At 36.5% G+C, this 13273-nt stretch overlaps 1 protein-coding gene across 4 annotated transcripts in view; it reads right to left on the reverse strand.

Moving 5' to 3' along the window:
- Window positions 1-13273, reverse strand: part of NIPBL (NIPBL cohesin loading factor) — a 190573-nt gene that overhangs the window by 21620 nt on the left and 155680 nt on the right. For 2 of the 4 annotated variants that reach the window (XM_001146090.7, XM_024356631.3), the window contains exons 33-34: window positions 7385-7493; window positions 5141-5277 (exon numbers count right to left, since the gene is read on the reverse strand). The exons of the other annotated variants lie outside the window; for them this stretch is intronic. In XM_001146090.7, the coding sequence (XP_001146090.1) occupies window positions 5141-5277; window positions 7385-7493 (246 nt within the window). The remainder of the gene's footprint in view (window positions 1-5140; window positions 5278-7384; window positions 7494-13273) is intronic. 4 annotated transcript variants of the gene reach the window in all.

A 13273-nucleotide genomic window follows, 5' to 3' on the forward strand; every position in this document is an offset into this window, starting at 1 on the left:
TGGCATCTAGTGGATAGAGGCCAGGGATGCTGCTTAACAACCTGCAATGCACAGAACAATCCTTGACAACAAAGAATCATCTAGTCCTGTCAATAGTGCTGAGGTTGAGAAACCCTGTGTTAAAATTTTCTAGGACAGATAAACATGTAGAATCCCAGAACCAGGCAAAAGGCTTCTTTATTTCTAAGAAACACAGTCTTGCTCAATTGCCCAGGTTGGAGTGCAGTGGCACAATCACAGCTCAATGCAATCCTGCTCCTGAGCTTGAGCGATTTTCCTGACAGTCTCTCGAGTAGCTAGGACTACAGGTGCATAATACCACACCCGGTTAATTTTTTAATTGTCTTTTTTTTTTTTTAGACAGAGTCTTGCTCTGTTGCCCAGGCTGGAGTGCAGTGGCACGATCTTGGCTCACTGCAACCTCTGCCTCCCGGGTTCAAGCAACCCCCTGACTCAGCCACCCGAGTAGCTGGGATTACAGGCGCCCACCACCATGCCTGGCTAATTTTTGTATTTTTAGTAGAGACGGGGTTTCACCATCTTGGCCAGGCTGGTCTAGGACTCATGACCTCGTGATCCACCTGCCTCGGCCTCCCAAAGTGCTGGGATTACAGGTGTGAGAAACTGCGCCTGGCCTTAATTTTCATTTTTGTAGAGACAGGGTCTCACTATGTTGCCCAGGCTGGTTTTGAATTCCTGGCCTCAAGTGATCCTCCTGCCTTGGCCACCCAAAGTACTGGGATTACAGGTGTGGGCCACCATGCTCAGCCTAGGACTTCTTTATTTTAAATTTAAATGTGTATTTCTTTGATTAGAAAAACTAATAAGCATGTTTAAAAAAACAGGTAGAGACTTTTTAAAAAAAACCAAAAGGTAGAAAAGGATTTACAATAAAAAGTCTTGTTTCTATCTATCCTCCAGCCACCCAGTTCATTTCCCCAAAGGCAATCAAAGTTATATATGTGTGTGTGTGTGTGTGTGCGCGCGCGCACGTGTGTGTGTGGTAAGGCTTTCAATGCATGTTTTTAATCTAGTTTTTTTTTTTCCTTTCTTTTTTTTTTTTTGAGACGGAGTCTCGCTCTGTCATCCAGGCTGGAATGCAGTGGCGCGATCTTGGCTCACTGCAACCTCCGCCTCCTGAGTTCAAGTGATTCTCCTCAGCCTCCAGAGTAGCTGGAGGCATGGAAGGAGAAGCACCAGCATGTCGGGAATATGGATCGACAACTAGCCTGCCACCACGCCTGGCTAATTTTTGTATTTTTAGTAGAGATGGGGTTTCACCATATTGGCCAGGCTGGTCTTAAACTCCACACTTTGTGATCTGCCTGCCTCGGCCTCCCAAAGTGCTGGGATTACAGGTGTGAGCCATCATGTCCAGCCTTAATCTAGTTTTTAAGCTACTAATCCTCATTGTTAGTAATGGATTACCGGCATAGATTTTGGACTTTTTTTTTTTGACACAGAGCCTTGTTCTGTCACCCAGGCGGAAGTGCAGTAGCGCAATCTCGGCTCACTGCAACCTCCGCCTCCAAGGTTCAAGCGATTCTCCTGCTTTAGCCTGTCGAGGAGCTGGGACTATAGATGCGCACCACCATGCTTGGCTAATTTTTGTATTTTTAGTAGAGACAGGGTTTCACCATGCTGGCCAGGCTGGTCTTGAACTCCTGACCTCGTGATCCGCCCGCCTCGGCCTCCCAAAGTGCTGGGATTACAGGCGTGAGCCACCGTGCCCAGCCCATTTTGGACTTTTTGAGTGCATTAACACACTAGTTAAAAACATTCCCACCACTTGGCTTGTAGGAGTATTAACTACAAAAAAAAGAAATTCCCACATCATATTCATCCTTCCTTTTAGGATCCCCACAGGATTAAAAAGAAAAGATAAATTCTTTTTAAGTAGCATAGAAATCCTGTTGTTTCCCATAATGAGTTAAAGTGGGTCTAGGGATAGAAGAATTTTTGTTGGGTAAGATATTCATTTGAGAACCAGTGCTAGCATTTTACTTAAAAAAAAAAAAAAATGTAGTGGCTGGGCACAGTGGCTCACGCCTATAATCCCGGCTCTTTGGGAGGCCACAGTGGGCAGATCACTTGAGGCCAGGAGTTCAAGACCAGCCTGGCCAACATGGCAATTCCCTGTCTCTACTAAAAATACAAAAATTAGCCGGGTGTGGTGGTGCACACCTGTAAAATCCCAGCTACTTGGGTGGCTAAGGCATGAGAATCGCTTGAACCTGGGAGGCGAAGGTTGCAGTCAGCCAGAAGTGCAGGACTGTACTCCAGCCTGGGCAACAGAGCAAGACTGTGTCTTAAAAAAAAAAAAAAAAAGGCAGGGCACAGTGGCTCATGCCTGTAATCCCAGTACTTTGGGAGGCCAAGGCGGGGCAGATCAATAAGGTCTGGAGTTCAAGACCAGTCTGGCCAACATAGAGAAACCCCGTCTCTACTAAAAATACAAAAAATTAGCCAGGTGTGGTGGTGTGCACCTGTAATCTCAGCTACTTGGGAGGCTGAGGAAGGAGAATCGCTTGAAGCCAGGAGGCAGAGGTTGCAGTGAGCCAAGATTGCACCATTGCACTCCAGCCTGGGTGACAGTGTGAGCCTCAGTCTCAAAAAAAAAAAAAAAAAAACAAAACCACCACATAACAACAAAAAAGTAGCATTTTCTGAACCTTCCCTTAACATCCTGGCCTGGAAAATCAAGTAAAAGAAATATCTTAAATTCTAGAAGAAAAATTTAAAGAAAGATGGAAACCATTAAGTAAAAGAGCAACAGAACAGAATAGGAAAAAATATTTGTAATGAATATACTATAAGATGGTTTAATATCTAAAATAAAGAGCTCTCCTAAAAAAAAAGCCTATTATTCAAAGGTAAAATGAACGAATGATACGAAAATGATATAAATAGTGAATTAACAGAAAAGCAAGCCCCACTGGTCAGTACCAAGAAAAGATGCTCAACCTTCTTTGCAGTCAGGGAAGGAAACTGAAGCAATAATGAATTATTCCTTACCACCTGTTAGACTGGCAAGGAATACTAAATAATGACTGATTGTCACATACAGCTTTCCAAAAGGTTGTATAAAACACATCCACTGCAAAATGGCAAGATCAATTAAAAATGAAAACCAAAATAACCATTGTTTCAACCTAGCAAGTCCACTTCTCAGAAACTGTTCCAACAAAATAAAGTCACCAGTACTTAGGTATTTAAATTGGAATGTTTATTTAAAAATTGTTTGTAGTGGTGATCCAAAGGAAATATGTAAACATCTGCCAAATAGGGAAATGATTAAATAAGGACATCTATAAAATGGATAATATATAGCCATCTAAAACAAGGAATTAGATATATACCAGGTAATGTGAGATTACCAAATATGCCTAACAAATATCTATATAATATGATTCAATTTTTACAAAACCCGGTCAACCATTTATATATACCTCTGTGTCCACAACTATAAAAGTATGTTAAGGATACTCTAAGATGTTTATTCTGAAGGGAAGATGAATAAAGATGGAGATAGGATATAAAAACAAAAATCAAAACCACAAAACATTAAAAAAAAGTTTACCATGTATGAGATACTCTTATTTATATACAACTTTATATTTGTGTACATACATACATAAAAAATGCACAAGACATTTTAAAAGTGATTTTGTTTTAAAAAAATCACTGGTTCAAAATCATGCAAGGACTATTTATGATATAAATAATATATAACAGGTTTCATTATAGTCCAGACTCTACTGGCAGACATGGGGCTGAATTCTAACTTTGGGACTGCTTAGCTATGTGACATTGGGCCAGTTATTTATATTCTTTAAGCTTTCATTTCCTTATCTGTAAAACTGAGATCATAATAGTACTTACTTCACAAAGTTAATGAGATAATACATGTAAAATTTTCACAGTGCTTGGTACTGTGCTAAAAAATTATTAGCTATTATTAGCCACAATATTAAACAATTTATTTCTGGATCTAATACGAACCCTAAAGATAGAATTAGTGTCTCAGAAGTAAATGCATGTTGTTTTTAGGTATTTATTATCCTTTACTACTCTCCTCAGTTCTTAAAGTTTTCTCAGGAAGTCCTGAGGTTTTCACCTAGAGCTTGTAATTTAGATAATCAAAAAAACTGACCACAGCAGCAAAACAAATGCAGCAGAGAAAACAGTTAAAATTAGCTCCTTAGGAACATTAGGAACACAGTATGTGAGAAACCTTTATATTTGTTAAGTTTTTAGAGTATTTTAAAATTTCAAATTTTTAGCAGTTACTTATACTCTTTAAGCTTCAGTTTCCTTATCTGTAAAACAGAGATAATAGTACCTACTTCATAAAGTAAATGACATTATACACGTAAACCACGTAACTCACTATGCTGTCATATATACTTTAAAATCTTTATTTGATGGATAATTTTACTTAAGCAATGTCTTACTACTCACACCTTATTTTAGAAAAACATAGTGTATGTTAATATTAACAGCCTAACATCTCTGGTATGATATTATAGATTTTCCATATTTAATATATTGTTCTATTATAAAAATAAAATATATTTATAAAATATAAAAAATTAAAAAAGACTGTATGAAAAATATAAAGCATATCAACAATTTCCTTAGGTGCCATAAATGGACCTCTGTTAGAGGCTACTGGCTCTCAATTTTGGAGAATGACCGAGGTTGACTACTGTTCCTTATTAATGTGCATTAGATGGGAAGTAATGCTAGTCTTTGTGTGCTTCAAGCAATGGGTATCAATTTTTATATTTATTATATTATAAATGACAGACAAATGAAAAGTAAATTCAGGACCCAAAAGATAGTAAATTTCTCAAAGAGAGGAACTCTGCTTCATTCATTTTGAGATCTTAACAATAGCTATAACATTTAGTAAGCATCTACTGAGGGTTTGGCTTGAGGAGTTTACAGCAAAATGGAACCTGAACTTTATTTATGTCAGACTTGATGTTTATAGATCACTTGCTACAAATAGCACATATATCTAAGTAAATGACACAGTTGATCTGTCAGTGAGAATGTGGTTGACGCATATGAACTCTAAATTTAAAGCACTTAATGTTTTATGTAAGATACAAGAATAAGACAGCTCTATACTTACACTACATTTAGTGGTAAGGTATGGTTGCATAGTCATTGCATGTTTAACCATGAGCTGGGGTCTTATTTTGCTGAATAAGAACAAAGTGGTTATGCAAGCTACCAATCTTCCAGAATTCACACCTTTATTGTCAGAGTCTGGAAAAACAAACAGAGAAATAAGACACTAAAATATGACAAGGTAGTGGAAATTATACAGAATATTATTTAAATTACTTATACTATCCCCTAAATAGGTCCAGTATAGGCCTCAATATAATGAATTAGTAGTTCTTATGATACTAGACTTTCTCCATCTCATTTTTTCTTTGATATAGAAATAACATATACTCAAGATAAAGAACAAGAGGCCATGCTCTCTATAGAAGGCAAGTTTTATACTAATGGAAATTGGGAAGCTTAGGAATGGGCTTTTGGGAATAAATGTCGTATTGGTTTTATCTAAAATCAATGGGCTGGGTGTGATGGCTCACACCTGTAATCCCAGCACTTTGGGAGGCCATCACAGGAAGAAGGCTTGAGTCTAGGAATCTGAGATCAGCCTGGACAACACGCAAAAACTGCATCTCTACAGAAAAATAAAAAATTAGCCCGGTGTGGTGATGTGCACTTGTAGTCTCAGTTACTCGGGAGGCCGAGGTGGGAGGATTGCTTCAGCCCAGGAGTTCTAGGCTGCATTGAGCTATGATTGCGCCACTACGACCCCAGCCTGGGTGACAGAGTGAGACCCTGTCTTTAAAAAAAAAAAAAAGGAAGTGAATATGGGAAAAAAAGCAATTTAGCTGAGGTGAAACTGTGTTTAAGGGTACTGGTACAAAAAGACATGTTGCTGCAGTAGAAGAATGTTAAAAAATGGGAGCAACAAACAAATTGGAACAATGCTATAAGACAGCTCTAAACAAAATGCTGTTCAGGTGGGAAGAAAATGTTGCTAATCAGGAAATACACTGGTTCTTAGGAAACAAATTTTTGGAGGAAATTAGCAACTTTTTAACATTAAGGGACATCAGTATCACCCCTAAATTCCAGGATGGGGAAAAATAAAAAAACGGAACAAGGAGATAAAAAGAAAAAAAAGAGGTACACATGGAAAAAAAAAAAAAAGACTGCATAAAAAATATAAAGCATATCAACAACTTCCGTAGGTGCCATAAATGGACGGCTGTTAGAGGCTATTGGCTCCCAATTTTGGAGAACAACTGAGGCTGACGTTGTTCCTCATTAATGTGCATTAGATGGGAAGTAATGCTAGTCTTTGTGCGCTTCAAGCAATGGGTATCTATAACTATATCTATCTATGTATCTATATATACATATATATATATATATATGTTTTTTTTTTTTTTTGAGACGGAGTCTCGCTCTGTCACCCAGGCTGGAGTGCAGTGGCGTGATCTTGGCTCACTGCAAGCTCTGCCTCCCGGGTTCATGCCATTCTCCTGCCTCAGCCTCCCAAGTAGCTGGGACTACAGGCGCCCGAAACCATGCCTGGCTAATTTTTTTGTATTTTCAGTAGAGACGGGGTTTCATCGTGTTAGCCAGGATGGTCTCAATCTCCTGACCTCATGATCCGCCCGCCTTGGCCTCCCAAAGTGCTGGGATTACAGGTGTGAGCCACCACGCCTGGCCCAATTTTTATATTTCTTAAGTAATCATTTATTTATAATTGATTTAAAAATTTCAGATTTGTGATTGGTAAATAATGAGATAATATAAAATATTAAGTACTTAAATAATTTGTGATTTTAAACATTTTAATAAATTTCTAGCTCAAGATTAAGCAAACTTTATGTAACAATTATAAATAATAAATATTAGGAATGTAATATAAATCTTTAAAAAACATTTTTATAATAGCTAAAACAATTTCATTTTGAGAGATAATTTTATATGACTTAGAAGATATCAGTTTTGTGATGAGTATCATTAGCTAGATACATATTAGCCCCTGGATTTTTACTCCTATTCAATATGACATCTAAAATTATAACATGCTATTAAAAGATATGTGGAAGAGGTGAGGCCCATGCTTTTATTACAATGCTCTAGATAATCTTAGTCAATCTTAATATAATCTAGGATGCAACATCAAACAGATATCTATATAACAAAAATGTATTTCATTTAAAAGTGAAGTAATCATTAGACAAGCAGAGCCAGAGGCAAAAATGAGAAATTTGCTCAAAATATTTAAAAATATCTTATAAAATCAACTAAAGATCAATATATATATAAAATGTCTTACCAGCTAGAGATTCCTCATATTTAAGAATGTGCTCAACTAGGTTATCAACAAGTTGAGTACAAGCTTTCTTCACAGGTTTATATGAGGAATCCTCTTCGGACTTCAACAACTATATATATATATATATATATATATATATATATATATATATACACAAAAAAGAAAAAAAAATCCCGGTATAATTATTCATTAGGCAATAATAATATAAACACATTAAAAGTGTCCATAAGTAACATACTTTTCAATTTGTCATTAACAATTTAATACTCAAAGTGCAAATTAATAAAACAAAAATATATATGTTTAAAAATATCTTATAAACCAGTAATTTACCAATACTTTCAAACAATTTTACTACAAAGTACTTAAATTGCTGTGTAAGACCTAAGGTAATATGTGAAAGATGTAGAAAAGATGACCTTCCCTTTCTCCCTATTCCAATCAAAAACACAGTATCACATAATACTAGTTGAATTATTTTAAATAATTAATAACTGCATCTGAATTGCACCTTAAAAGGCAATTATAAAACATAACGGTAGATTTCTTTTCTGCATTATCCTTTGCAAAATCACAAACAATGCTAGAAAAGTGTTATGAATAATGAGATGAGGATAGAGCTCATTCTAAATAAAGCTAAAAAGTAAAACCAATCTAATCTTTCATAATCAAAGGTCAACAGAAAAGTCATAAGGTATATCTGTTTTCCTAAGAAAAGCTAGCTAATCTAATTCTGGGGATATTGAAGGAATCTAAATGTGTATTTGATTTCTGTGAAGAGTTCCACTGCTGTTAAATATAACTTTCTCTGCAATAATGGAAATGTTCTATATCTTTGCTGTCCAATATGGTTTCCAAGAGTCACATGCAGTTATTAAGCACTTGCAATGTACCTACTGTGACTGAGAAATTAAAATTAAATAAAATAAAAATTGAAATTAAGTTAACATTTAAAAAAATGCATGTGGCTTACAGTTGGGCACAAGCTTGGGCAGCACAAGCTTAAACTTTCCCCACAAGATGCATAAATGACTAAAACAACTGACAGCAACCAGAGTAACATAACACACACACTGCCCCTTTTCCTCCAATTTGAAGAAATAAATAAAGCAGACAGCTTCAATGTACTAGGTTTCAACTATGAACCGCAAATTCTTCCTGCCCCATTCTCTAATTTCCTTAAAGCAGCTATTAATATCACATTCTAGTTTGGTCTTTTCTGAGACAGGGTCTCATTGTCACTCAGGCTGGAGTGCAGTGGCACAATCAAAGCTCACTGCAGCCTTGCCCTCCCAGGCTCAGCCTCCCACACAGCTGGGACCACAGGCGTGAGCCATCGTGCCCAGCTTATTTTTGTACAGTTTGTAGAGATGGGGTTCTCTATGTTGCCCAAGCTGGTCTCAAACTCTTGGGCTCAAGTGATCCGCCTGCCTTAGCCTCCCAAAGTGCTGGGATTATAGGCATGAGCCACCATGCCCGGCCTAGCTTGGTCTTTTATTTAACGGCAGGAGTAGAAAACTATCCTCTCTCATCCTTGGTTTTTCCTTTTTCATTTCCAAGGCTTCAGGTACACACAAAAGAATTAATCATAAATTTTGACTCATGACACACTGTTGCCACTCGTATATGCCCTTTTAATTTACTAATAAATAATGGCATACTTTGAATCCAAATCAAGAACACGAATAATTTTAATATCTTGTAGCTCCCAATGTGCTCCTTCCCTTATCCCATTTTCCTGTTTCACACTTGAGGTAACCACTATCAGAAATTTACCATCTCCTTGTTTTTTAAAAAAGTATAAGCTGTATGCTATTTATATTTTTCTTTGATTTTCCACTTTCTAAAAAGGTAGTATACTTGATGTAGTCTTCTGAGATTTGCTTTTTTCACTCAACATTATGCCACTATGATCTAGGTTGCTGCATACAGCTGTATTTTACTGATTTTCTCTGCTGTACAACACCCCACTGTGTGCCTATACCTTAATTCATTTATCCACTCTTTTGTAGATAGGTTAATCCCAATTTTAGTACAATAAGCACTCTTGTATATGCCTCCTGATGCAAATATGCAAGATTCTTTTGTGTGTATATATACTTGAAGTCGAATTGCTGGGTCATTGGATACATGCATTGTTCAACTTCACAAAATAATGCTTTTATGAGATAATTTTATGAAATCATTTTTCAAGTGGCTGTAATACTTTCTCAATTATTATCTGTATTAAAAGACACTACCTGATCCCTCTTTTCCATTACTTGTGATTGTCTGACTTCTCCATTTTTGTCAATAAAATGGTGTAGAATGTGGTCTTGATTTGTATTTCTTACTTTACTAACGGGGTTGAACACAGTATAGGTCCTATACTGTGTTTTGCTATTTTCTCCATGAAATGCCTATTAATGAACTTTATCTATTTTTCTACTGGGACTCTTGACTTACACTGGTTTTGTAGGAGAGGAGTTCTTATGTATTTATTCTCAGTATGAATTGTTGGTTATATATGTGCCAAATATCTTCTCCCATTTTGTGACTTGTATTTTCACTTTCTTCAATCTTTTAAGGTTAATGGTTTTTGTGACTTGTTTAAGGCATCCTTTCCTACCCAGAGATCAAAAATATATTCAGGCTGGGCATGGTGGTGCATGCTTGTAGTCCCAGCTACTCAAGAGGCTCAGGTAGGAGGATCACTTGAGCCTAGGAGTTTGAGTCCAGCCTGGGCAACACAGCAAGACCAAGCCATTAAAAAAAAAAAAAAAAAAAAATATATATATATATATATATATGTGTGTGTGTGTGTGTATATATGTATATATACACACACATATGTAATTAAAAATTTTCTTTCTCCTATATTTTCTAAAAGTTTTAAAGTTCTCCTTTAATCTATATGGAGTTGATTTTTGAGCTGAAGTAGGAATCTTTTTTTTTTTTAATTCTTATGGACAGTCAAATATCCCAACCCCATTTACTAAACAGTCTATCTTTTCTCCATCATCTGCAGTGCCACTTCTGTTTTATAGCGTAAGCCTGTTTTCTGGGATCTCTAACCTGTTCCATTGTTCTATTTAGTACTAATCTACTTATTACTGCTCTTAATTATGTAATGTATCTTTGAAAATAAGTCCCAATATTTTGTAAGGCAAGTCAGTGCTTCAGCTTTTTTCAGAAATTGGTTATTTTTACCTTTTCTCTGCTTTTCCATATACATTTTACAATCACCTTGATATATTTAAATTTTTTTATTCATGATTTGAAGAAAGCTCACAGTTTCCCATTTTGCATTATTTTCATTTTAGGTTTTGTAGTTTTATCTGTCAGATTAAGGAATTTACATTGTATCCTTGTTTATTATAAGTAATCATTCAAGGATATTGAATTTTATAAAAATTTTTTGTTGCCTACTCTGAAATGATTTCTTCTACTTTAATGTTAACCTACACACATATATTAGCCATGCACTTATAATATAAATAAGAACTAATCAAGGTGCATAAAATTTTTTTAAAGTATAATTTAGTTTGCTCATTTAAAAAATATCTTTTAAAGGTACCAACATTCTCAGTGATACAGGTACATTTTTTACACCATCTTAATATTATGAAAAATTTCAGCCAAACAAAAGAGTTGAAAAAAGTTTTATCATGAACACTCTCTAACGACCATCATCTAGATTCTACCATTAAAAACATTTTTGGTGAGTGAGATAGAGTCTCACTCTGTTCCCCAGAAGAAAGGGCAGTGGCACAATCATAGTTCACTGCAGCCTAAAACTCCTGGGCTCAAGTGATCCTCCTGCCTCTGCCTCCCACGTAGCTGAATCTACAGGCACAGGCCACAATGCCCAGTTAATTTTATTTATTTATGTTTTTCAGAGATGGGGTCTCAGTACATTGTCCAGGTTGGTCTAAAACTCCAGGCTTCAAATGATCCTCCTGCCTCAACCTTCTAAGAGGCTGGGATTCTGGGTGCAAGCTACTGAGCCTGGCTCCTGGATCCTACCTTTAAGATTTTTTCTGCTGGGATGAACACACACACTACACACACACACACACACACACACACGTATACATGTATGCATATGCATACACACACACCTATATCCATTTTACTTTCAATGCATTTCAAGGTAAACTGGAGACTTCAGTATACTCCCCGTTTTTTCCTTGAGATAAAATGTACATGCAATAAAATGCACAAATTTTTAGTGTACATTTGCTCAGTTTTGTCAAATGCATTCACCACTGTAACTCAAGTCCCTACACCAATATACAGAACAGTTGTTCTCAATCGTCAACTTATATCTGAATCATCTGGAGAGAGACTGTTAAAATACAGAATGATGGGCTCTACCCTCAGAGTTACTGATGAATTAAGTCTGGAGTAGGGCCTAAGAATTTGCATTTCTAATAAAACTCCAGGTAATGCTGGTAACCTTTAGAACCACTGATAGGGACCATTACTATCATCCCTGAAAGTTCCCTCATGTCCTTTCCCAGTCAATCCCCAGCTCCCTGCAGCCACTCTTCTGATTTTTTCCAGTATAGATTAGTTTTACCTCTCCTAGAATTTTGTATAAATGGAATTATAATATGTACTCTTCTACGTAAGGCTTCTTTTACTCTGCACAATGTTTTCATTATTTATCTATGTTGCTGTATGTATTAATACCCTGTTCCTTTTTGATGTGGAGTACTATTAAATTGCATGGGATTGTCATAGTTTATTTATCCATTCACTGGTTGATAGAGATAAAATATTTTATTGTAAACTCGGAAAGATCTTGCTCTGGATTACAAAGGACAGGAAGAGATGAAACAGGTTACTCTTAACTGTTTTTCATTGCCTGTATTTTCCTTACAAACTAGAAAATGGTCAGTCTTAGATCTTAAGTAATTGAAATGAATGGCACTGTAAAATCTATTTAATTTTTGTGTACCCATCACATGGCTATCAATGTGTTTTTTGAAGAAGACTGTCATAAAGGGCTACTCAATTTATGGTAGTGGTTTAAACTAACTGGAGTACATTTTGGAAATAAAAAAAATGTGAGGACCTTCAGGACAGAAGTTAATCTTCCACATCCTACTGAAAAATGCCAAAAAACTATGAATTGTTAAAGGTTATAAAGGAATGATAGCACCATACATTTAAAAATGACATACTGGCCAGGCACGGTGGCTTGCGCCTATAATCCCAGCACTTTGGGAGGCCAAGGTGGGCAGATCACCTGAGGTCAGGAGTTCAAGACCAGCCTGGCCAACATGGTGAAACCCCGTCTCTACTAAAGATATAAAAAAATTAGCCAGGCATGGTGGTGGGTGCCTGTAATTCCAGCTACTCGGGAGGCTGAGGCAAGAGAATCACTTGAACCCAGGAGGCGGAGGTTGCAGTGAGCGGAGATCGTGCCACTGCACTCCACCCTGGGCGACAAGAGTGAAACTCTGCCTCAAAAACAAAGACAAAAGATATACTAAAAGCTTGAGTAATATAGTGACATCCTGTCTCAAAAAAAAAAAAAAAAAAAAAAAAAAGGCTAAACATGGTGGTGCATGCCTGTGGTTCCAGCTACTTGGGAGGCTGAGGAAAGAGGACTGCTTGAGCCAGGGAGGTTGAGGCCACAGTGGGCCATAATGGTGCCACTGCACTCCAGCCTGCACGACACAGCGAGACCCTGTCTCCAAAAAAAAAAAAAAAAAAAAAAAAGATATACTAACATAATTATTTAGACAATGAACAGAGTTTAGTACATGTGGGAATTTGAAGCTATTTTAGTAGTACTTCAAGTTTCCCTAAAAAAAAATTCAATAAATGGGGAGAGTCAATGATCTACAACAAACAAACAACAACAACAAACCCCAAAAACCCAATCCAAAAATAAAAATT

This window comes from Pan troglodytes, chromosome 4, assembly GCF_028858775.2.
Source record: "Pan troglodytes isolate AG18354 chromosome 4, NHGRI_mPanTro3-v2.0_pri, whole genome shotgun sequence".
NCBI classification, from domain to species: domain Eukaryota; kingdom Metazoa; phylum Chordata; class Mammalia; order Primates; family Hominidae; genus Pan; species Pan troglodytes.